The sequence below is a fragment of the Prunus mume genome, linkage group LG4 (assembly GCF_029339155.1).
Source record: "Prunus mume cultivar Tortuosa linkage group LG4, ASM2933915v1, whole genome shotgun sequence".
Taxonomy (NCBI): domain Eukaryota; kingdom Viridiplantae; phylum Streptophyta; class Magnoliopsida; order Rosales; family Rosaceae; genus Prunus; species Prunus mume.
In genome coordinates, this window is record NC_142701.1 from 9,025,799 (window position 1) to 9,051,041 (window position 25,243).

The following is a 25,243-nucleotide window of genomic DNA, read 5'->3' on the forward strand; positions in this document are numbered from 1 at the left end:
TATATCTTACAAACTATCATATCCACCAATCCAATGAAAGTATTAAGTAGCCAAAAATTCAAGAAATAACAAATTTTAAAATTGACATAATGGATGTAGTAATGTGTCTTAACTAGAAATAAAATTGTGGGGATTTTAATTATTGTAATAGAGTATTGTTCAAACAATCGTAACAAGAGTTCGATTTTTGCTTTTCTCCTGTTTTGAATAAAAAAGAAAAGAAAAGGATAGTAGTGAAGCTTAGGAAATTTTGTAATTATGGTCCAGTAATTGGGTTTGGTTTGCGTAAGTCTTCCTACAACCAGTTATATACAATTATATGACTATCTCTTTTATCACGTGATAATTTATTCATTTTTAATATAAGGGATATTAGAGGTGGGAGGCAATCGAACCTAAGACCTAAGGTGCAAATATAAATAATCTTAACTACTTGGATTATAAGTCCCTTTATGATGAACCAAAACCCAACCCTTACTATTATTATCATTATTAAGTAAGATTGAACCATTTTGTTTGGTTGAAATATAAATAACCATGTAATAATAAAGCTAAACAAAACCAGAAAAGAATAGAAAGGGAAAGACTAAAAGCCCTCAAGAGGGTCCCACTACTAAATAGATGCCCCAAAGGCCGCAAAATGAACGCTTATATAAATCCCCTTTCCCTTCCCACCGCAAAATGAACGCTTATATATATCTATCCCCTTTCCCTTCCCACTACAGTCACCTCTTGTGCTCTCACTCACTCACTCACTCACACAAAGCAACCCGCGTTGGGCCCTTGAAACTTTCGAAACGTTCCTCTTTCCACCACCACCACCATGGCTAGATCCCACCAGCGGTATCGCGGCGTCCGACAGAGACATTGGGGTTCTTGGGTCTCCGAAATTCGCCACCCTTTACTGTAATTCCCATCTCTTAACTGTTTCTATTTCACTCCTACAAAATGTTTCTATCATGTTTATTCTTAAAATCAGTTTCTCACCAAACCAAGCTGTTTGTTTTTTAGTTCACGCAATTTCATTTTGAAGTTTTGATGCTTGTGTTACTTTGATTAGTTCTGAACTAGAAACGCGTTTCTTTTGTTCTTTTTTTTTTCAGGAAGACCAGAATTTGGCTAGGCACATTCGAAACGGCGGAGGACGCAGCAAGAGCATACGATGAAGCAGCGAGGCTCATGTGCGGCACAAAGGCACGTACCAATTTCTCATACAATCCCAATGAGACCATGTCACATTCATCCAAGCTTCTCTCGGCAGCTTTGATTGCAAAGCTCCACAAATGCAACATGGCCTCTCTGCAAATGGCCAAAACTACTAATAACAAGCCAGTTCCAAAGGAGGAGCCACAGCAACAAGTACACTACATGCCAGCAGCCCCTTCTGCCACCTGCATTATCGAAACTGGCGACGTTTCGGGTTTCGATTGGCCCGAGAAGATCAGAGAGTACAGTGGAGTGCAGCAATGGGTTGAACAGGGGAGCTGGGTTGGTGGTGGTGATCAGGTACTCGGGAGTCCACACGATCATCAGCAGCATCATCAGCATCAGCAGGAGTTTATTGAGAGACTTGAGGATGATCATATAGAGCAGATGATTGAGGAGCTGCTTGATTATGGTCACATTGAGATTTGTCCTGGTGTTTCAACATAGGGAAGAGAAACTCATCAATTCATCAGCATCTTCTGTGCGAAAATGCAAAACTTTTTTGTATTAGCTATATAGCTATTAGCCTTATGTCTAATAAAATTTAGTTAGATGAGTTTCAATGGTTAACTAGTATCCATTTGCAAACTTATATGAGAAAGAAAGAAAGAATAAAAAAAAATATATGCAGCTACATATAGCACACAAATCTTACGAGAAATAGAACTTATAGTGGTTTCTTTAGTCTTTTGGGGTAATGTATGGAAACACATATTAAAAACAGAGATTGATCTCATTTGTCACTATTTTGGTCAATTTCGAAACAGAACTGTTATTGGAACTTCAAAAAAAGTCATCATGCACTCGTCAGTTATAAAATTATAAGGAGAAAATTGCACTCCTAGGAATAATGCATGATGATTTTTTTTTGGAGTATCAATAACAGTTTCCTTTTTAAAAAAACCAAAATTGCACAAATTAAAGACTCTTGAATTAAAAAAAAGGTGCACACACCAAAGTAGAAAACCAGCTTGAGTGTGTATGGAAACCTATAATTTTCTGAGGGTGAAAATTACATTTAAAACTTGAATGCGTCGTATGGAATTTTCTGATAAGGACAATACACACGAAAAGACAACGAAGTGAGGAGAAAAATTATAAAAGAAGAAAAAAAGTCGACAAATTGAGAGTGAAAGCATATATGTTATAGAATTTTTGGTGTTCATTGTCGAAATGGACAAAGACATTTTCAAAAAAAAATTGTCCTGTACCCACTCATCATATGATTAAGCTTGAATCACAAAATAAAAGATTTTCAAACAAGAATCCCAAATTTAATAGATTAGTCCAGAACACAGATTGAGAGAGAGTTTGAGTGAAATGTCATGATTGAGCCACAATTGCCTGATGATAATATGAAATATTTGTCACAAAACTATTCTCCAAAAAGAGAAAATAATAAATGATAAATAAATAAATAAAAGCTGCCCAATAGCTAGGCTTTCTATATAAGTAAGAGGCTAACAACCATAAGTTTAATTTTGGTGGGGTTTGAAATTGGAAATTTCGGAGGCAATTGTGTCAACAGTGAAATATCCAATTATATCGAGTCAATATATATGCGCAATGATCAGATGCGGCCAAAATATGATCAGAGTTTTTGCAGATTTTGATTTCCTCACTCTCTCTCTCTCTCCTCTCTCTCTCTGCAGAAACATTCTCATTGTTTTCTCACTGCTTTTCTAAGTTGATGTGTAGATTAGACAACTTTGTTATCCTTCCAGCTTAGATCCACTGATTCCTAGCCAAAAGAGTCACTTTTTGACCCATATGAACGAAAGGGAAAATTTATAATAAAAAATTAAAAAAAATAACTTACAATCCAATTTCTTGTTTTATCCGACTCCAATAAGGTGATTCATACATCTGGTAATTGTGTGATTATAAGCAGATAAATATAATTGATTTGATGATAGAGTTAGTGTTGTTATTAGCAGCACTCAAGCGCTATCCGGTTAGGAAAAAAACAAACCTGCTAATCATTTAGACCTGGTAAATTTATTTTCCAATGAGCAATGTATCTAACGTATGATATTCGTTTTCTGGCAGGTATCAATTCAATATCAAAAGCAAAAGCCTAAAGGGGGTGTGATGATAAACAGTCCATTGAAAATGTTATTATTGCACTAATTAGCATATTTGTAATCATTATTATATCTTCAAAAGGAGATTTTAGCTTCATATTTTGAAGATTAGGCATAATCAAATTATAATTCTCTAGAGATTATTACCGGTCAACATGGAAATGCACTTTTTTCCGTTACTTTTGGAGTGTGCTTGTGGAACTCTTCCATGCTAAATAAACAAAGGCCTTGCAGTTTCCAACAGTTTGGGCCCACCTGTCATTTTTGTTTTAAACTTATCATGTCATAGTCTTTGTAAAATTATTTGCTCACCTCACGCCAGATTAGGCAATGTGATTACAGATGCTTTGTGTCAAAATTTGTATCTTATTGTCATAAATCTTTTCAATATAGAATGAACTACGAGTAAGACTACCAATCCAACCTAGAACTTATGATACACGGGTAAATACTCTTAACAACTTGAGTTAGAAGTCCCTTGCACTAGACCAAATAATCATTAGCAAATACTATAATGAGGTTAAAAGCCATTTTTGCTTTAATTTTAATGTGTTTTCACTTTAGACCATGTACTTTTAAAAATTTTTTTAAAAAAAAAACACTCTATGATAAGAATTCGAACTTGAGTGCATGACGATCCATGAGGTTTTAGAGTGAGAGCAAGTTAAACCCTCATGCAATTGAAGGAAAGTGACAAGGGGGAAAGTAGCCAAACTCCTTATAAATTCAGGTTAGGTCCCTTATCTTTTCAATGTGGTACAAATACTCTCAATAACAATAATTAATTAAGAGAAATAAGATAGACCACTTCCTCACACACTCGAGCACCCAAGTGAGAAGTCCTTAAAAAAAAAATAATACCATTTCCACTGTGCAACTTCACCTTTCTTGAGCCTATCGGATTGAGCCACCATTTGACCATGCGTTTTGTTCCACCTTAAAATAATGATGTGCCAAGTGTCCCAAGGCAAACTATTGGATTTGATACCACTTACTGGGTCCACGTCCTCTTCACTTTTCCCTAATTACATGAATTGCACCGATATTGTTCACAACTCAACCTCGCGTCCAAAATATGGTCATGAAATTGAAATTATATGAATCTCTGGAATTGATTTTGTCCCCCGCCGCAACCATCTCTGGAATAATATGGTAAATATCAATGCTATTATGAGAGTTATCCTAAACATTTGGTCTTCGTGGTTGAAAACAAAAGTATGGTTATCAATATCCCAAAAATGAATTCGATCGCACACAATAATTTAACAATAAAATTAAAGAGCCTAACAACTTTGATGAATCACCCCGCTGCACATGAAATTGTAATAACAAAAATATATGAACAGCCACTTTTTTTATCCCCCACAAAATGAGTGAAGTTATTATTTCTTCTTTTTCTCAGGAAAGCAAAAAAGCAGTCAAGATTAATCATGGTATGGTGCAAGGAAACTCATATGTATCCAAATTGATCATAAGGATGCAATTATATGACATCAAATAGCCCTATAAATCATAGAGCATTTTTGCTTACCACTTTAATCCAAGGTGTATTTTCACCACATTTCTTAACACTTGACACGTGTTTGTGGATATAACCAATCCATGAATACAAAGCAAAGAGCTAACTATGATTATGCCAATGGACACGTATCAAGTGTTAAGAATGATGATGAGAGTACATCTTGGGTTAAAGTGATGAGCAAAAATATTTCCTTTAAATCCTTCATTACATGGACAACCCCACTCCCATCCCTTCACATGGACAACCATGTTATCTTCAAATGCAGAGAGTGCCTCCATATATATGCATGTTAGCATGCACATGGTTTTAGCTACCCCCTTTTATGATGTAGGGTTTAGATGGTTCTCTCTCTCTCTCTCTCTCTCTCTCTATGAATACCTAGTACTTGTTTCCCTTGTAGTTCTTTGTTCATTTTGTCTCACCCAATTTCTTCACATGACAACCATTGTGTCCAAATAATTTGTCTCAATATGCATGATTGTGAGAGCATGCATGCACCTGGTTGTAGGTTTTCAGCTGCCATTTCACATGAGCCAAGTTATGGCACATTGGAACAATATTTGCCATGTTACCTTGTAGTTGTCACGTCACTGTCTTCCTTCTACTTGATCTCGTAGGAATTTAAAGGGTGAAATCATGCTTGTATAACCTGGTGCAACAGTAACTTTTTCATTTATCGGTATATGTTTGTCGAACCGGTATATATATATATATTGATGTCAAATCAGGCGTTATACCTAGGCCGTTGGATCAAGAAAATTGATTTTTTGTTGATTGTCTAGACAATATTTGTCGAATTTGACAAAAAAAAAAAAAAAGAAGAGATATTTATTTGTTATAGAGTAGTTTTTTTTTTGAGTTGGAACTTATTGGCCTATCATTTGAAATCCTTATTGGCCTATCAAATTTAGTCCAAATCCAAATATTAAAAATAGGTCCAAAGAGTATGATTTGAATTTGGACCCCTCAAGTCCAAATTCCTCCTCCTAAATCTTTCAATCCAAACAAACCCTAACACTTTCCATAATTTTTATTATTATTTACAAGTCTCCCTTAATCTGAATAATCGTATATCATTAATTTGGATCATTCTTAAAACTCAAATGTTGCATCCGAAAGTCATACATATGATCAATGTCACAAATAATAATGCCATTGTTGCCTTACTATTTTGGTTGGCAGAGCTGTCAGAGTTAAGTTTCATCGAATTTTCTCTTCAAAATTTCCATTTAATCCAGTATTATTTTTTGGGCTAAAGCATTTCGTGAGATGAATTTTCAACGATATTAAAGAAGAAAATAAAAAAATCAAGCCCCTAGAGATCTCCAAGGCAGTTAAGAAGAGTAGGGGAGAATTTCTACTAGTTTCACCACCTCTAGTCTAGTGAAAACGGTATCCCACATTTTGGGGTATCATTTTACTTTGCATGCAGAGACATATAGGAAACAAACTGCCACCGAGTGCAAAGGCGCAGAAGGCGAGTGGGCCAAATAGTTTAAGACAAAAAGAATATGATGAAGCGCAGAGTGAGCGTAACAATGCTTGATCTAACTGGCCGTATGACCGGGGCTAAGAGTCTAGAGAGAATACCAAAACTCTCGCTCCATCGCTCAATTGATGTTTTCCATAAAAAGACAGTTTCCCTTTTCGTTATATAAATAGAACATCCAACTTTCAGTCCTTCAAATGTTACCAACTACTTCATTTGTTTTCCAGACTAAAAACACTGTGTGTGTATGTGTGCGCGTGTGATTGGCTCGCATTAATCAAGTCCTGGCCTACTGAGATTGTATACTATTAAGTTTAAAATAAAATTAATAAGAACTCACTGAGGAAATTGAGAGTTGTGCAAGTGCCATATAGATATGTCTATTTATTTCTTTATGAGCAGATGAGTGTTTAATCAGAATAATCTCTCTTCTGGGTTTGGTTGTTTGGTGTGAAAGAAAACAAAAGAGAACATGGCAGAAGGCAAATCCATTAGCTTGGAGGAAATCAAGAAGGAAAATATCGACCTGGTAAGTCTTCTTATTAATCTTGTTTTCATTTTTATTATAAATATTTTGTGTACGTTTTGTAAGTATAATTTAAAATTAATTGAAGAATGAAAAACTGTGTCAAGTAATTAAATTGTTGTTGTTGTTGAGATATATATGTGAGTCATTAACTTTGTGTTTCTATGTGTCACAGGAGCGTATCCCAGTGCTGGAAGTATTTGAGCAACTGCAATGCACAAAAGAAGGTTTGTCCACCGAGGAAGGGCAGAAGAGGCTTCAGGTCTTTGGCCCAAACAAGCTGGAAGAAAAGACGGTAAGTTTTCAAGATACTATTGGAGTATACTTCTGTTCCAAGTATTAGTTTGGGAATGAAGAAAACTGATCTGTTGGTACAATTTGGAACAGGAAAACAAGTTTCTGAAGTTCTTGGGTTTTATGTGGAATCCCCTATCATGGGTGATGGAGCTTGCAGCTATCATGGCCATTGCCATGGCAAACGGAGGGGTAACAAACAAATCTCTCTCTCTCTCTCTCTCTCTCTCTCTCATGTTCTTATGATGCTAATGAACAATGCAGGGAAGACCACCAGACTGGCCAGACTTTGTGGGAATTACTGCATTGTTAATTATCAACTCAACGATAAGCTTTATAGAAGAAGACAATGCAGGCAATGCTGCAGCAGCACTTATGGCTGGTCTTGCACCAAAATCTAAGGTGATTTTTAGCCGAAAAATGTCTGGTCTTGCACTTATGTATGTTTGAAATACACTCTGGCATGCACATGCATTGGAATGAATTTTTTATGCTTCTTCGATTGTAGGTTCTGAGAGATGGGAGATGGTGTGAGCTAGAGGCTGCAATCTTGGTACCAGGAGATGTGATCAGTATTAAGTTGGGAGATATTATCCCAGCCGATGCTCGTCTCTTGGATGGCGATCCTCTCAAGATCGATCAGTCAGCCCTAACTGGTGAGTCTTTGCCAGTGACAAGGCACCCCGGTGATGAAGCTTTTTCGGGTTCCACCGTCAAGCAAGGTGAAATTGAGGCAGTCGTAATTGCCACTGGGGTTCATACCTTCTTTGGGAAGGCTGCTCACCTGGTTGACAGCACCAAGCAAGTAGGCCACTTCCAAAAGGTACCACTCTGAGTTCAGGTTCTAAAACATTAATTGTTTGAAACTACACAAGTGAACACCAAGCAAGTATTCCTTTTCATTAATTTTGCTGTCTTTTGGTTTCTGATGTGCACCGGTATTTGATCAGGTTTTAACTGCCATTGGAAACTTCTGCATATGCTCCATCGCCATAGGAATGATAATAGAGATAGTAGTTATGTATCCAATTCAGCACAGGAAGTACAGGGATGGGATTGACAATCTCCTTGTGCTTCTCATTGGAGGGATTCCAATTGCTATGCCAACAGTGTTGTCAGTTACAATGGCTATTGGTTCCCATCGGCTGTCACAGCAAGGCGCCATCACGAAGAGGATGACAGCCATTGAGGAGATGGCTGGAATGGATGTCCTCTGCAGTGACAAGACTGGGACTCTTACACTCAACAAGCTTACAGTAGACAAGACCATGGTTGAGGTCAGTGATACATCATACATGAGCATGAAAAAAGAGTATGTTCTAATGATTTACAATTCATGAATCTGAAGAAGACAGTATGGTTTAAGTACAGAAAAGGGAAACAAAAGGAAACAAATCAAGATTTTTTTAACATAATTTCATTGCTCAAGGAAATATCATTCATGAAACTTGTTTTCATTTACAGGTGTTTGTAAAGGATGTGGACAAGGATGGTCTAATTTTGCTCGGAGCCAGGGCTTCGAGGGTTGAGAATCAGGATGCTATCGATACTTGTATCGTTGGAATGTTGGGTGACCCCAAGGAGGTATATGCCAACATATGTTTTTTGTAAGCTATGAAGTCATTCCTGGCTGTGAGCTCTGCTCATACAATAGCATAACCCTTAGGAATGCTAACCAAATCAGAAGGGATACAATTTTTTTTTTTTTTTTTCTATTTGGAGCTAAAACATAATGGAATTGAGATAAATGATTGGACTTAGATTTGGGGCATCAACTATGGACTGTATTTTGACAGCTAAGGATTAATTTGACCATCATAACGTACTTTCTTTTGTGCTGCAGGCCAGAGAAGGAATAACTGAGGTCCATTTCTTACCCTTTAATCCAGTGGAGAAGCGTACAGCCATAACATATATCGACTCCGAAGGCAATTGGCACCGGGTTAGCAAAGGTGCACCAGAGCAGGTCATAAGTCCACCCTGCAATGCTTTTGTCATTAATCTATGTGTACCTTTTTATTTAATCTTGCAGCATTGTATGTACCATTTCAGATCATTGAGCTCTGCAACCTAAAAGGTGATCCTATGAAGAAAGCACATGCTATCATTGACAAGTTTGCAGATCGTGGTCTTCGCTCTCTTGCTGTTGCTAGACAGGTGAGTTTTTGTTCTCATTCCTACGAACTGTTACTTGATGATGATTAAATGAAGTTAATTTCTTCATGAATGGTTTGGTTCCAGACTGTGCCCGAGAAAAGCAAAGAGAGTCCTGGAACGCCATGGCAATTTGTGGGTCTCTTGCCTCTCTTTGATCCTCCAAGGCATGACAGTGCAGAGACCATTCGTCGAGCCCTTAACCTCGGTGTCAACGTTAAGATGATCACTGGTGACCAGCTAGCCATTGGTAAGGAGACCGGTCGCAGACTTGGCATGGGAACCAACATGTATCCTTCTTCTTCCCTCCTTGGTGAAACCAAGGATGAGTCTATTGCTGCCCTCCCTGTCGATGAGCTTATCGAAAAGGCTGATGGCTTTGCCGGTGTCTTCCCAGGTACTTGGACTTAATCCTCCACGTAAAGTTTTATTTCCAAAATTACAGATGTTGTATAATAGAACTAATCAATGTGGAGCCATGCAGAGCATAAATATGAAATTGTCAGGAGGCTGCAAGAGAAGAAGCATATTTGTGGCATGACTGGAGATGGTGTAAATGATGCTCCAGCTCTGAAGAGGGCAGATATCGGAATTGCAGTGGACGATGCAACCGATGCAGCTCGGAGTGCATCTGATATTGTCCTCACAGAGCCAGGACTGTCTGTGATTATCAGTGCTGTATTGACAAGTAGAGCCATTTTTCAGAGAATGAAGAACTACACCATCTATGCCGTTTCGATAACAATCCGTGTTGTGCTTGGTTTTATGCTCCTTGCTCTTATCTGGAAGTTTGATTTCTCACCTTTCATGGTTCTGGTTATTGCTATACTCAATGATGGAACAATCATGACTATTTCTAAAGACAGGGTGAAGCCATCTCCTCTTCCAGACTCATGGAAGTTAAAGGAGATCTTTGCCACTGGAGTGGTTCTTGGCACCTACCTGGCTGTCATGACTGTTGTTTTCTTCTGGGCTGCTAATGACTCTGACTTTTTCACAGTAAGAAAATTCCTACAATCCAAACAAATAGAAACACTCTGAACCCTATTGTAAAATCATCCCTATTGCAAATATGCTTATGCTAAAATTTGGCAGGACAAATTTGGGGTAAGATCTATCAGAGGAAATGATCCTGAGCTTACAGCAGCTGTCTACCTTCAAGTGAGTATTGTCAGCCAGGCACTTATCTTTGTTACTCGGTCCCAAGGCTGGTCTTATATCGAACGCCCCGGTCTCATGCTTGTGGGAGCCTTTCTCATAGCACAGCTGGTAAGTTTCAAAAAGTTTAGTTCTGGTTGCTGATACTGTAAACTTTGCATATTTTGGGTACAAAAACAAACTAAGTTTATGTTCATGTTTGTTTATCAAGATTGCTACAATCATTGCTGTTTATGCACACTGGGGCTTTGCAAGAATCCATGGTATTGGATGGGGATGGGCTGGTGTGATCTGGCTCTACAGCATTGTCTTCTACATACCTCTGGACATTCTTAAATTCATTATTCGATACGCATTGAGCGGCAAGGCCTGGGATAATGTACTTGAGAGAAAGGTATTTGATCAATCTTATGCTTAAAATAATATGTTTTCATTTTCATATCCCAGAACATTCTCTTTCATGTTTGATTCTTTCTTATTATACTCCAGACTGCTTTCACAACAAAGAAGGATTATGGAAGGGGTGAGAGGGAGGCACAATGGGCTACCGCTCAACGAACCCTGCATGGCCTGCAGTCTGCTGAGACAGCTGAGCTTTTTGGTGACAAGAACAACTACAGAGAGTTGTCTGAAATTGCCGAACAGGCGAAGAGGCGAGCTGAAGTTGCTAGGTAGTTATAACTGGAAGCTTGTATAGTATGGCCTTTGTAATGGAAACCTGAATTTAAATGGATCATAATCTTTGTTCTGCTTTTGGTTTCCAGGTTGAGGGAGCTTCATACACTCAAGGGGCACGTCGAATCAGTTGTCAAACTCAAAGGACTTGACATCGATACCATTCAACAACACTACACTGTTTGAGTGAGTGGCATGAAATTTTGGCAAAGTGAGTCTGGAGAGGGACAAAAGACAACTAGCACAAGGCATGAGAATTTAGCGTTCATCCTTTAAGGAAAACCAAAAAAATAAAAAAATTTGTTCTATCTTCATTTGATGTTGTAGAAGGATGAAGGGGTTGGGAATAATCCAACGTGGGAGTTGTCTTAGACAACCTAAGGTTGGAAATAGATATCAGGAGAGGTTGAATCTGCTATTCTGTACGAATTAAATAATTAGTTCATTTTCAATGATAATTCTCTATATTTGCTTCTAGCATATCAACTTATGTTCAGAGTACAAAATAAATCGTTTCCCCATCTCAACAATAACATTGTAGGTGAACCTTTTTAGAACAATGGATCAGTTAGTATCACAATACTAATTAAAATAAGCATCACAGAAAAACACTTTATCACGTGTTGCAGCCATCGATATAAATAACGCACGTTCTTACCTGACAGACTGAATCCATACAGCCTATCTCTTTCCATTAAGTTTCCTCCAAAATCTCAATCTAAATTGCAATTGCTTTTCTAAATACCAAATATTGTTTGTTCTTATATGTTTTCAGTGTTTACAATAGAGTTAAATATACATGTTCACAACATATGCATGTGCCTTATTACAAAAACATTGTGCTACGGGCATGATTTTATTTTTATGATCACAAAAATGATACTTGGTGAAGCATAACGTTAGCATTAATCATAAATGAGCTTAAAATACATTCATTTCATAGCCAAGTATGAATACGAATAATTTTTTTTATACACTCTAGTCAACTTGACTATGCCCATATCTGTGATTCGTGAATACGAACAATTTTTTAAGTTCAGTCTTTTTGTTAGGTTTTTTTATAGCATAGAGAGAATGATATCTTAAGAAAAATATGGATGAGAAAGAAACTCTGGGAAGGGGAGAGAGAGAAAGAGCTTAGGGTTTCAGCAATCCTTGGGATTTTTGGCAATTAGAAGAAGAGGAAGAAAAAAGCAGATTGGGAGACTTTGGTTGGTTTTGAGCTGTGGAACAACGTAGTGGATCAAGTTTTCATCTGGCCTTTTGGTTGGTTTTGAGCTGTGGAAGCTTTGATTGGGAGACTTTGGAGTCGGTTGGGCTTCCCAAAGCAATTTTGGGGACCTTAATTACTACTCCAAGCTGGATTTTTTCTTGTCCTTAGGATCGTTTTTGAAGGTTGGAGTGCTGTTAGGACTGTTGGCCTTCACGAAGCACTTTCAAACGATTTCTTTTTGGGAAGTGCTAAATTTAATTGGCTCTCACTTCTCTCTCCTTATCTAATTAATTATGATTGTCTTAATCTCAAGTATTGACCTCAATCTAATGGCCAGAATTTGAGGAGATTATATGATTACCCCAGAAGATGGATTAGCCCTATGAAGCTGTAGGCGTGGGAGAAACCCTATGCAGCTAATGTAGATCCTGGTGAGATAACTTTTTACCCAAAACAAGCTGTCTGCATGCATTGGTGGTTGGGTGTTTACTACAATCATTATACTCGAATTACCTCTGGTATTTATATGGACACTTACTTCTCTTCTCCCAACTGCTTCCTCTGCTCTACTCTTCTTCTGTTTTACTGTGATTGTGCTTTCTGTTTCAATATGAGTGCTCAACTCAATGGCAGTTATTCCCATGCTCGTGCACGTAGCCTAAGTCCGAGGTTTGAATCTCAACCTGGAAGAAGGTCTTCTCTTGAGCCTTCTGTGATCCACAAGGGTAGGTTTATCTTTAGGCTGGAGAGAAATGAAACTAGAGTCTCCACAAATGCATTGGCCCCTAGTGTCCAAAGTCATTACGAGACTTTCTATCTTGGGGGGTGGATGAAAGCCTTTGGTGTTCCTGTGCTGAGCAAGGTCATTAGCTAGGCAAAGACTAAAAATTGAATGGAAAAATCTGCAAAGGGATGTCTCTATTGATCACATGGGTCGTGACTGGTACAAGGTGGAGTTCTTCTTTGAGGAAGAGGTGTTGTTTGTGTTGGAGAATTGACCTTGGTTTGTCCAAGGCCAAATCTTTGCTTTGAAGCGCTGGACTCCTGACTTCTCCCCCCTTCCATGCTATGGTTAATTCCTTAGTGTGCTGGGCTAGAATTCCCTTCTTGCCTCTACATTACGAGGATCCTGAGGTGCTGTATGATTTGGTCTCTATTCTTGTTGACCCTATTACTATTGATTTGCCGCATTTGGAAGGCAAACAGAGTATGTTTATGAGAGCTAGGCTCTAGTTAGAGCTCATCAGGCCTTTGAAGAGATGGTTAGTTTTGGGAGAAAGTCCCAAGGAAATAAAAAAATTCGTGAGTTATGAAACTCTTTTTGTTATATGTTTCTACTGTAGCCAAAAGATGGAAAGAGGACATGTTTGTCTTGTGAAAGTCTGCAACAAAATTTTCTTACAAGTGGATAGGTTAGAGAATGAACCTAATGTCTTTCCCTGAGATATGATCTTAGTTGTTGATGAACAAAGGCAGCTGTTAGAAGATGTCATCTGTTTGTGCAAATAATCTTGCGGGAGAATATTCGCTTTTAGATCCTTCAACCTTTGATCTTCCTTCTCTCTCTTCCTTGTTTCTTGTAAAAAAGATTGGAGTAACGGGTAGCCGGAGCCGTGTGGAGAAAATATGAAAAGTGGAGAGGGAGAAAGAGCTTCGAATATTTTTCTCGGGTATTAGGAGTAGGTTTAGATGTGGGTTTTTTTGAAGTACCTTGAATGATGAATGAAGTCGTCTATTTATAGGAGCCTCGGGGCTAGGGTTTCGTAGAGAATAAACTCTTATTCTGATGAGTTTATTCTTTACCCAAATTCGTAGGGATCGAATCGGACTTGATTATATCCCTTTATTGAAGATAATATCTGATTTAATGATATTATCTTATCTTTATTATGATAATATCTGAATTAATAATATTATCTTTTCTTTATTAGGATAATATCTGAATTAATGATATTATCTTATTAAATAAAGATAATATGCTATTAATTAAGATATTTATCCCTATTAATTAATTGGCGAGATAAACTGGTTTAATTAATTAATTTAAGAGATAATCTTCTTTTTCCCGTGGCGTTGTGTGATTGGAGACGAAAATATTTGCTCCCACATCATCCTTGTCTTCCCCCAACCTATAACTTTGGACTGCTTCAGCAGTTTTGAGGAGCATGCTGATCAGGGGAGAAATTTCCCACTAAAGAGAAGGACCCAGGCTGCACAGTGGTGTCCAACAATAAGGGCAATGCCAAAATGCAAATGCGAGATGGCATAACCTTCAGAAATGTTGCTAAAGTTATCAAAATTATTGAAGGAGGAACTGCTCCAACTGGTAGAGTTCAGTTTAAAGATGCTAGTAACACTAGCAAGGGAAAAGGTAAGGCTGTCCCAGGAGGTTCACAACCTTTATGATACTTTTGCTTACAAAAGCCCTAAGAAAAGGACAAGAGAAGTGATGGAAGAGATTGAGGAAGAGTCTGATCCTAGTGTGAGATGGTGGGAGAAGTTTTAAAGGTTTTTGATCTCTCGACCTGTGACATCCTTATTCCTAACCCATGAAGATGTTATCTTGGAATAGCCGAGGCAGTGCCTAGCATGATTTTTTCTTTCAAGCCATGTTTATATTACTACTTTTAGTTTAAATGTTTTTCTGTACTTTGGATTCCAGAGCCTCGAGGACTAGAGCTGAGGTTATAGCTCAGAGGCTTGGTTTTAATGGTTTATTTTGTATCCCAGCTATTGGTCAATGTGGGGGGATTATCTTATTGTGGAATAATTCCCTTATTAATATATCTATTTTAGAATATCATGAGCATTTTATTCATTGTCGTGTTCAAGATCTAAATAATCATAAAACCTGGTATGCCACCTTTGTTTACATCTACCCTCAAAAGGATAAACACAAACTACTTTGGCCTGATATTGTTGCTCTTAAACCCCGAATTTCAGAAGCTTGGGTGCTTCTGGGTGATTTCAATAATATATGTAATCTTAGTGAAAAGTTGGGTGACAATCAAACTTTTATTTGGTGCAATGGTCATAAGGATAACTCAGTGATTTATAAAAGACTTGATTGAGCTCTAGCCAATCCCAACTGGTTGCAGTTCTACCCCAATTGTGTTATGCAAAACCTTCCTATTATGAGGTCGGATCATGGCCCAATTTGTTTAATGTGCCCCACTGTCCAAAGGATTAAACCTAAAGCTTTCAAATTTGAAGCTATGTGGTTGTCTCATCAGGATTTTCCTCTTATTGTTAATCAAGCTTGGAATGTTACCTATCAGGGTATTGCTACCCATAGGTTAACACTTGTTGTAGAACTTTTCAACACCTCCTTAAGAGATGGAATCGTGAAGTGTTTGGTAACCTATTTCACAAACTCAGCTCACTTCAGCATGATTTACAGAATATTCAAGATCAGCTAGCTTTAAGCTCCAATGACCATTACCTTAGGGCTAGATACTTAACCATCAATAAGGAGATCAAATAACTTCTAGAGCATGAAGAGCTCTTTTATGCGCAAAAAGCTCGAGCCAACTGGCTGAATTTAGGAGATATATAAGAACACTCAATCGTTACTTTCATACCCAAGCTCTCATTAGAAGAAAGAGAAACCAAATCCTGAAACTTAAAGATGGTCAAGGAAACTGGGTGGAGGACGAATGCCTAATTCAAACCATTGTTTCAGCTTTTAAAAATAGTTTTGCAGCCTCAAACCCACCCTCCCAAAACTCTCTTAGGGACTATACCACTATAATCCAACCTTACATTACTGATACTGATAATTCTAACCTTTATCTCATGTTTTTGAGTTGGAGTTGGAAAATTTTGTTAGAAGCGTTGGAGCCCTGAAAGCCCTTAGGGCTCATTGGTATGTGGGACTGTCTTGGATTGGCTTGGCTTGGCATAAGCTGAATAAGACTTGTACTGTGTTGGTGCACGATTGGACTAGTGGCTTGGCTTGGCATAAGCCAAGCGTGACTCTTTAATTTTTAATTTTAAAAAAAAGGCAAGTGGATTTATTTGTTTTGTTTTGTTTTGTTTTGTTTTTTTAACTTTTCTTCTTTCTTTCTCTGTTGTTTTATCTTCTTCTTCCAACCTGCGACTTCTTCATCTTCTTCTTCTCCCTCCTCTCTCCTTCTCCTCTTCTTCTCAATCTATTTGTCTCTCTGCTTCTTAATTCAAAATTCTATATTCTCTCATTTTCCTATTTCACTATTTCTCTCTTCACCCTCCTCTCTCTTCAATAGCCACATGCCCAAACCCCACAATCTAAATTTGGGAATTTGCTTCTTTGAGGAGGCTTCTGCCTAGGTGGGTTCTTTGATGATGAATTGTTTGATGGTTAGCTATTGTTTTATGAGGTTTCTTCTCCTAATTTCATAAAAAGAAAAAGCGATTTGAATTAATTGATTTATTTCCTCCATTTGGGTTTAGTAGCAGACTTAGAGAGAGAGAGAGAGAGAAAGAGAGAGAGAGAGAGAGCGCAGCTGACATGGATGAGGGTTGGAGGCCATGGCTATGACAAGGTGTGTGCTTAGGTGGGAGGTGATGGCTGTGACGAGGTGTGTGGTGGGGTGGGAACTGATGGAAGAGATGAAGGCCTGGAGAGGGGAGGAAGTCACGAGCGATGAGGAGGGGATTATTTGTCCCCCCCTTCGCACACGGGTCTCACTAAGCCCAGTTAAGAAGGTGTTTTTGGTGGGCCCCAAATTATTAATCCCATTTAAAACTAGAACCATATGACAACAAACATGGGATAATTTTTTATCCATGCCAGTCCAAGTTAGGGAGGCATACCAAACGAGCCCTTAGAGCATCCATAATGGGCTCCCTAAACCACCTCCTTGGCTAAAATTTAGGGAAGAATTAAAAAAACCCACCTCCAACCATGCTCTCTATCCAGCTTAAAATAGGGAGACCTCTAAGAGTTCCTAAAGCTGAGGAGAAAGAAAGTACTCATAGTGACTCCCTATAATTAAATGCTTATATATTTAATATTATTTTAAGCATTTATTTAATGCAAACTATTTTTTATTATTGCTTTTGTGTCTACATTTTATTCAAAAATTGAATTAAAATTTATTAAAAACATTTATAACTCTTTAAATTAGGGAGTATGGTTGGAGTTGAAATTTTATAGAGAGCTCCTAAAATAGCTTTCTAGTGTTTTTAGTTAGATTTTAACTAAAAAATAGAGAGCATGATTGTGGATGCTCCTTATGGGCTTCATGCCATGTTTTATCAGTAATATTGGGATACCACTAAGCCCTTTCGGAAAAACTTGGTCAATGACTTCTTTGTTCATAACCTATCTTTGAACGAGATTAATCACACTAATATAGACCTTATAAGGTTAATACTTCGGAAACTGTTTCCTAATTTCGACCCATTAGTCTTTGTAATGTTACTTGCAAAATCATTACAAAGATCATCATAAACAAATTAAGACCACTCCTCTCCAAATGTATCTCTCAGAACCAAGGTGTTTTTGCCCCTGGTATGTCTATTTTTGATAATATCCTAATTGCTCATGATCTGTTTAATGACTTCAAAAGCAAGAAAGGCTCTAAAGGAGTTATGGTTGTTAAATTGGATCTTGAAAATGCTAATGTTCTTGATTGGTCTTATTTCAAAACTTGTCTCCTCATGTTTGATTTTAGCATTGATTGGTATGATAGAATTATAAATTGCATTACGACCCCTTCTTTCTTTGTCTTAATTAATGATACCCCCCCCCCCCCCAATGTCATTTTGCCCCTTCGAGAGGCATCAGGCAATGGAACCCTCTTTCCCCTTATATTTTTAGAATTCTGTGTATTGAACCTTCATTAGGCACTGTAATTTGTTAGCCTCTTCCACCAAGTCTAATGTGGGTTTAATTCTCATCCTCTGGGGGTTTTCGCATTTCTAATTTGGTGTTTGATGATTGCCTATTGTTTGCTAGATCTACTCCTGTAGTTGCTATAAGTGTCAATCAACTGCTTACTGCTTTTTCTGCAGTGTCTAAACAAAATATCAACTTGAATAAATCTATTGTGTATTTCTCTAATTATGTTGCTGCTAATCTAAAAACTAATATGAGTACCATCTTGAAAATCCAACATAAAACTACTATAGGTCGTTATCTTGGTATTAGTAATATTAATTGTGTTTTGGAAAGATCCTCTCAATGCTAGTAACATGATTAAAAGAATCAAAGGTAAACCCTCTATAGAGCTGGGAGGCTAATCCTTATTAAGGCAAGTGTTTTTGGAATCCCTAATCATACACTGTCTTGTTTCAAGTGTCCTAGAGAAGTCAGTAAACAAACACTTGTAGGAATTTTTTCTCAGGCAGCCAAACAAAAACTCATCATGTTTCTTGGAAATATATTTGTATTCCAAAAGAAATGGGAGGTCTTGGAGTCGGGTCTGCTTCACATTTTAATATGATTGCTTTAGCTAAACTTGTTTGGATCTGTCTCGCTAATAAGTCTAATTGCTGGGCCCAAGTGGTTTGCATGAAGTATCTAAGAAAGGATAATGTATTGGATCTTAAAAAGAAGTCTTCTCATTCCTCAGCATGGCAAGCAATTTTGGATGCAAAAACTGTCCTCAAGTTGGAGTTTTGGTGGATAGTGGGAAATGATAAGTCCATTTCTTTTTGGACGGCCCATTAGGTTTTTCCTTTCCCAGTCATTGATCTGATTCCCCTACCTTTTGGGCCAATCTAAATCTTAACTTGATGATCTGAGAGTCATGTCTTACTTGATTGAGCCAAGAACATTGGTGATGTTTCTATTACAGTAGCTGAGTGTGCCACTTAACGGATGGTCTCGTCTATGATATTCACAAGGGCTGGCGTAAAGTTTTAGCGGAGGGGTACTCCAAGTTTATTGTCGACTGTATCACTCAGAAGACTGAGCCCCCCTTGGAGTATTAAACTTCTAGTTAAAGACATCCTCCTACCATGTTCCTTTTGTAATTTTCCTTCTTTCACTCATGTCTACCGAGAAAGCTAACTTCACTGCCGATGTCATTGCCAACTTAGGCCATGGGCTTCATCCTTCTACCTTATGGGAGCATGAGCTATCGTTGAGCTATTGTATCCCCTTTTATTTTTACCTTATTGAGCCTACGCGCCCTCGTGATTTTTGCTTGTAATTTTTATTTTTCTCATAATAAAAAATAATAATAATAAAATTGATATCTTAGTTTGAAGAACATGGTAGGCAGGCGCGATTAACAATGTAATGATAAGGAGAAAAGGCAAGGGTGATTTTATTAGCACCCTAAAATTTGCTCTTTACACCACACACTCTTTTTACACCCCACTGAGTTTTAGTAAAATTTAAAATTACTCATTACACCCCATTTTTCTTCCTAAATTGCCCTCATGAACTCCATTCTTTAACTTACGTATGTAAATCCCACCAAAACCGTTACCTTGTTTTAGTGGTAGTTCACCAAATTTGATTCCGATTTTCAGTGGCTGACCACCGAATGTGTTTCCGTTTTTTAGTAATAGTTCACCAAATATTTTTTAGTTTTTCCGTGGTAGTCCACTAAATTTGTTTCCTTTTTTCAGTAGTAGTCTACTGAATTCGTTTCTTGTTTCAGTGATCATCTACCAAATTCATTACTGAGTTTGTACTTAATATTATTTTTTAGATATGAAGAGGACTTGCAGAGGTACTACTGAGGCTTCATCATCTCAATAGACAGCATCCCACAGCCTCAACAAGGAGAAATAAAGCCGCGAGGTTAGCCTCTCAAGAGGACTTGACAGGACCTGACCCAAATTTTACTTTGGAATCTGAGCTGAATCCTGTGCGTGTCCGACACATAGCAAGTGCCGGGCACACTTGACCAAATTGCTCTTCTAACAAAAACCAAAATTTACTTCAAGTTTGACTTCTGCCTAAAATTCAGCAGTCTCCCCTGTAAATACTTGTTTCCCAAAATTTACACCTATAAGAACAACAATTCATAACCACAACTGTTCAACATGCACCAAGTTTAAATTCAAGCAATCCAACAACAGAACTTTATGGCATCATGCCTTACAGAAATCCTATGGCAATTTCAGAGCAATACTAATCTAATAAATTGCAAACGAAGCATGGAAACGTGAGAACATCCTACATAATGGAAAAAGAATGAAAAGTGATTATGATTGCCCGGTGGTGGTGCTCTTAGTACACGTCTACTGCCTGGGGGCGCAAAACATTAAAAATGTGAGTGGACAAAATAAAGTTTTGGAAAATAGAATATTAACATACTAACCCCACTATTAAAACCATTTGAAAATTCAATTATATCCATGTTCTATATTCGTACAAGAATAAAGACATGCATATTTATATGCATATAACTAATCATGCATTCAACCGAATCATCAAAACCTTTTGAAAGCATTGTAAATAAATAATCTCTTTCCCACCTAGGTGTACCCATCATATATCCGTCAAATCCATGATCTTTATATTCATTTCTCATATTATACTGTCAATTCTTTGTGTCACATAATGCGACACATCCCAACAAGCCCCGGTGACACAAAGTCAACCCGAGCCGTATTCCTTGTAAGACTCAGGGGACACTTGGTCAACCTGAGCCGCATTCTCGCTCCTCACAGTCCGAATATCCCTAAGACTTGAAGGGCAAAAGTCAAACAAAGAATTACGAGGCAACTAAGATGTCCGTGGACATCATTATAACCAAAGGCAACAAATTATCCGAAGGCAACATCTTGGGTACCTATGGTGGTTCTAAAACCTTTCTTGGAAAATTAAAATTATATTTCTCAACAAATCCTTTAGTCTTGCTATCAATTCTTTTCCTACTTTCCAAGCAGTTTACATTTTAAACATAAATAAAATTTAATGCAAATATTTGAATTCAAATATTTATGCTTGGAAAGTAATAGTCATAAATAATTCATTCAAGATCAATTAATGAAACTTTAATTGCATAAAATCCATTTATATAACAAAAGTCCACTCACTGACCGTCCGACCTAGCCTGACCCTTCGAGGTTCCTTCCTACGAGTTTAGTGAAGTTCGAGCACCTATTTAAGCAATTAAAAATATTTAATTAATAACATAGCTCAACCATAGAAATTTCATCAAAACCCTGACCCTTGACCTCAAAAATGTGTGTACACAATTTATGAAAGTTCCTAAGCCCATTTTCAACATTTCTGACAGGTGAAATGGTATGAAAAGATCTAAGATTCAATAAGCAATTAATTTTCCATAATAGTCAATCCGGTACCCCGTGAGGTCCACGGTCTTCGATTAACAATCCAAGGGTTTCTATAAGTTCAACACATTTTACTAAACATGCCCTGCAAGTTTGGTCCAAATCCAACGGTCGGATTGCTCACGATCGGACAATTAACATTTAACTAAATTTGAATTATTGAATCGCAGTATCCGGAATTCCGATTCTTGATCCGCAAATTTCTACATGATCCTAGAGGTGCCTAGATCAACATATTTGAAAATGAAGTCAATCTAATGGTCCAAACATATCGAACCGGGATAACGCCTAATATGTGATATCCAATCGACGATCAAACGATAACCAAATTGAAAATCCGAGCATACCGTCGTGCTCGGGACGGCGTGAGGACTATTTTAGGACTCAAGGACCAGCCAAAAAGTGCCCCATGCACGGGCTGCGCATGAGTGTCCAAAGCGATTCTGGCGATCGAAAAATCTCCAAACCACCAGTCAAGACTTATACCTACATGATTAGCACATAGAGTGGAGCAACTTTTATTTTTGGACCTACCCCAAAAAGTGGCCAGAATCGCAAGCCGAAAATCGGCCAAAATTCAATTGCTTATTTGAGTTACAAAACGCAGAAATTGTTCCTAAATGACCCAACCAACAGCTAGAACACATTGAGAGGATAGAAAATCATACCTAGATCGAAGAAATTGGTGGCCGAAATCGCCAGAACGAGCAATGGAAAATTTTGACAAAAATCTGGCAGGTTTTTCGTCAATTTTCACATCCAAAATCTGGAGAATTCTTAGTCTTTCAAGGGTAGATATCGTATGGTTTTGTAAAGGAGGAGGAGGAGAGCAACTTTCGTGAAGGAAGAGCCGCCAACCGAAGTTGGACGAAGCCGAAAATTGGCCCGGAGTGGCTGCTGCGTGAAAGAAAAAAAAACTGGAGTTGCTGGTTCGAGGAGAGAAAGTGTCGTGAGGTAGAGGAGAGGGAGAGAGAGAGCGCTGCCAGTTTTTTTAAAAAAAATCTGACTTCGCAAAAATTACGATTGTGCCACTAGACTTCTTTTGATCGTAACTTCTTCATTACAACTCCGATTTAAGCCCGTTACGTGTCTACAGACTCATCTCGACATGCTCTACGCGGTACAACTAAAATCCTCAAATTCCTTCCATAACAAAAAGTCAACTTTGAAACCATTAAAATATGCTCGACGTAAAATTATCTTTTACTTGAATAAATTAATAATTAAATATTAATTTAAGATCGGGTTATTAAAGGACCAGCTCCACCATGGTCCCCTAAACCACTTTGAGAATACTATAGAGGTTAAAGATGTAGCCGCTGATAGTAATGTTGATGCAAATGATGAAGATGTAACTGCTACTCATGATAGTAATGTTGAGGTAGATGCCGAGCTTATTGAGCCATCTCAAGTAAGTCCTATTGATCCATCTTTATTTACGGGTTTTAAAACTCACATAGCAACTGCAATTTGAAATAACTAGATAAGTTGTTTTACTATAACAATAGAAGGCATAATATAAGTCTAATTCATGGTAATTAACCAATTTTTTTTTTTTTTTTTTGGTATTTGACTAGGAACGTGAGCCCCTTAGGTGCATGTTGAAGACATACACCCTTCGTGAGTGGAATTGGTGGGCTAATCCAAATAATGATATATTCAAATGGTACATTCAAAGGTCTGGATTAGAACAACTTATTAGGTGTTCTTATCAGAATGTAGATAAGATTGTTGTATCTACCTTCGTTAAGAGGTGGCATCCCGAAACAAGCACCTTTCACATGCCTTTTGGTGAGATGACCATCACATTGGATGATGTGTCATCTATTTTAGGGGCTTCACCTTATTTTTGTTCCTTCAATGGGAGTAAAGTCAAAATAGTTTGCATTAAATTTGTGGTCGACAATAAGTTACTGAAAATATAAATATATTTCTTTCATTGTCACTGAATTGTAGGTAAAAATTCAGTAATACACCACCAAACATCGTTCCATGTTACGGTGGATCTCCATTGCATCTTATGTTAACGGTCAGTGAAACACAACCGAAATAGGTACAATGTTTCGGTGGCATCCCACTGAATTTACCTATCGCGTTTGGTATTGGTGTGCTAAACACAACCAGCAACTATCATGAAATCCTAAACTTGAAAAATGCCAAAAACTAAACTCACACCTCATTCGAAGCCTCTCTAACTTTAGTCTCACTTTTCATGAATAAATACAAGATATTTTTTCACCAATACAAGTGTATAAACCTCGTTAGGGTTGTAGGAATATGATGGTTTGAGAAAAATGTCTAACTAGGGTCATAGGAACATATGTGGGGTGTAGTGAGCAAATTTAATTTTTATTTTAAATATTTTTTGTCCTTAAGAGTAATTATGTACAAGGATAAAATAAGTTGTTCATGTTTAAAATTAGTATGGGGTGCAAATAGCAAATAATGGGGTGCCAATAAAATCGCAAAGATTTTTTTTGGCCCTCAACGATAAGCTTTGACTTAAAGAAGCACTCCCCGCTTGGGCCAAAGACAAGTTGCAAATCAGCCTCAGAAAACTCAGGCTAACCTGATGATAAAACCACTTAGCAATATTTCTTAAAGATGTGGGTACTTAAAGCACCTCCACCCCAAAAGGAAAGGGTAAGGCAAGGTTTGACACTATTCATGTAAATAGTGTCGGCCTTGCCTTTTTTGGTTCCACCCCAAAGGATAAGGGCAAGGGCAAACATTATTCACTACTTTATTTTCTATTTTTTTTATACTTAATTATTAATTTTGATAGCTTTTCAGATAATATTTTCGGTTGCCACGTGTCACTATTTATTATAAAATTCTCACCTAAAATTTCAGATAACATTTTCGGATAAAATTTTCAGATAAGATTTTCGGTTGTCACGTGTTCATATTTACTAAATTAAAATTTTCAAATGGAATTTTGTAGTAGAAAATTTGGTGTGGAAAGTAAAAAATATTGTAAGGAGATAAATTTGTATGAAGATTTGATGTGGAAAGTGAATAATATTGGTAGGTATTTATAGAAAAAATTTCTAGAATTTTTTGATTTTTTTTTAGGCGCTGACATCACATGATGTCACAACCTGCGGGCAATAGTCAAGTCCATTTTTGCATGTGGGCTTGCCTAGGCTAGTGGGTCCCATGGCTTGCCTGGGTTGGCCTTTTTGCACTGGAGGTGGAATTGGGGCCTTGTGGGCTGTTGCCATGGCAAGCTAGCTCTGCACTTGCTCTTAGAGTATCTCCAACCGATGTGTCAAAAGTGCCACATAGACATTTAACGGTTAGAAATAACATCTCTCATCACTCTAACTGAATTGTCAAAGCTGATGTGGAATAAAGGCTGGAGGTTGAGATGTTATTTTTGACATACCAAAAGCAAGATATCAAATGAATATTTTATTATTTTTTAAAGATAGCTGGCTGTTACTTTCATTTATTATTTTCCTTTTTTTTTCTTCTTTATCTTAAATGATTTGACTGTTACAATAATTATTTATTTGACATATCGGGTGAATTGTAAAACTGTGTAAATGTCAAATTGCCACATCAACCATCAAATTTAAATTTGATGTTTGGTATTTGACATCTCCCTTAGAGATGCTCTTAGATGTTAAAATTGAAAATTCGAGTGTAATATTTGTTATGGTGAAAATGTTCAAGATAC

General features: G+C 37.4%; 2 protein-coding genes across 2 annotated transcripts; both read left to right on the plus strand.

The window, feature by feature from the left end:
• The first annotated feature begins 700 nt into the window (after nt 1-700).
• On the plus strand, nt 701-1,776 carry LOC107880977 (ethylene-responsive transcription factor ERF003-like). Its single transcript, XM_016793724.2, has 2 exons — nt 701-906; nt 1,104-1,776. The coding sequence occupies exons 1-2, from the start codon at nt 824-826 to the stop codon at nt 1,651-1,653; spliced, it is 633 nt and encodes a 210-aa protein (XP_016649210.1). The 5' UTR covers nt 701-823; the 3' UTR covers nt 1,654-1,776.
• A 4,720-nt stretch (nt 1,777-6,496) lies between these two features.
• On the plus strand, nt 6,497-11,598 carry HA9 (H[+]-ATPase 9). The gene is made up of 15 exons (XM_008230538.3): nt 6,497-6,830; nt 7,003-7,122; nt 7,215-7,313; nt 7,386-7,523; nt 7,630-7,944; nt 8,072-8,398; nt 8,586-8,705; nt 8,965-9,087; nt 9,174-9,278; nt 9,363-9,672; nt 9,760-10,274; nt 10,371-10,544; nt 10,645-10,827; nt 10,923-11,104; nt 11,198-11,598. The coding sequence occupies exons 1-15, from the start codon at nt 6,774-6,776 to the stop codon at nt 11,292-11,294; spliced, it is 2,865 nt and encodes a 954-aa protein (XP_008228760.2). The 5' UTR covers nt 6,497-6,773; the 3' UTR covers nt 11,295-11,598.
• The last annotated feature ends 13,645 nt before the right edge of the window (nt 11,599-25,243 follow it).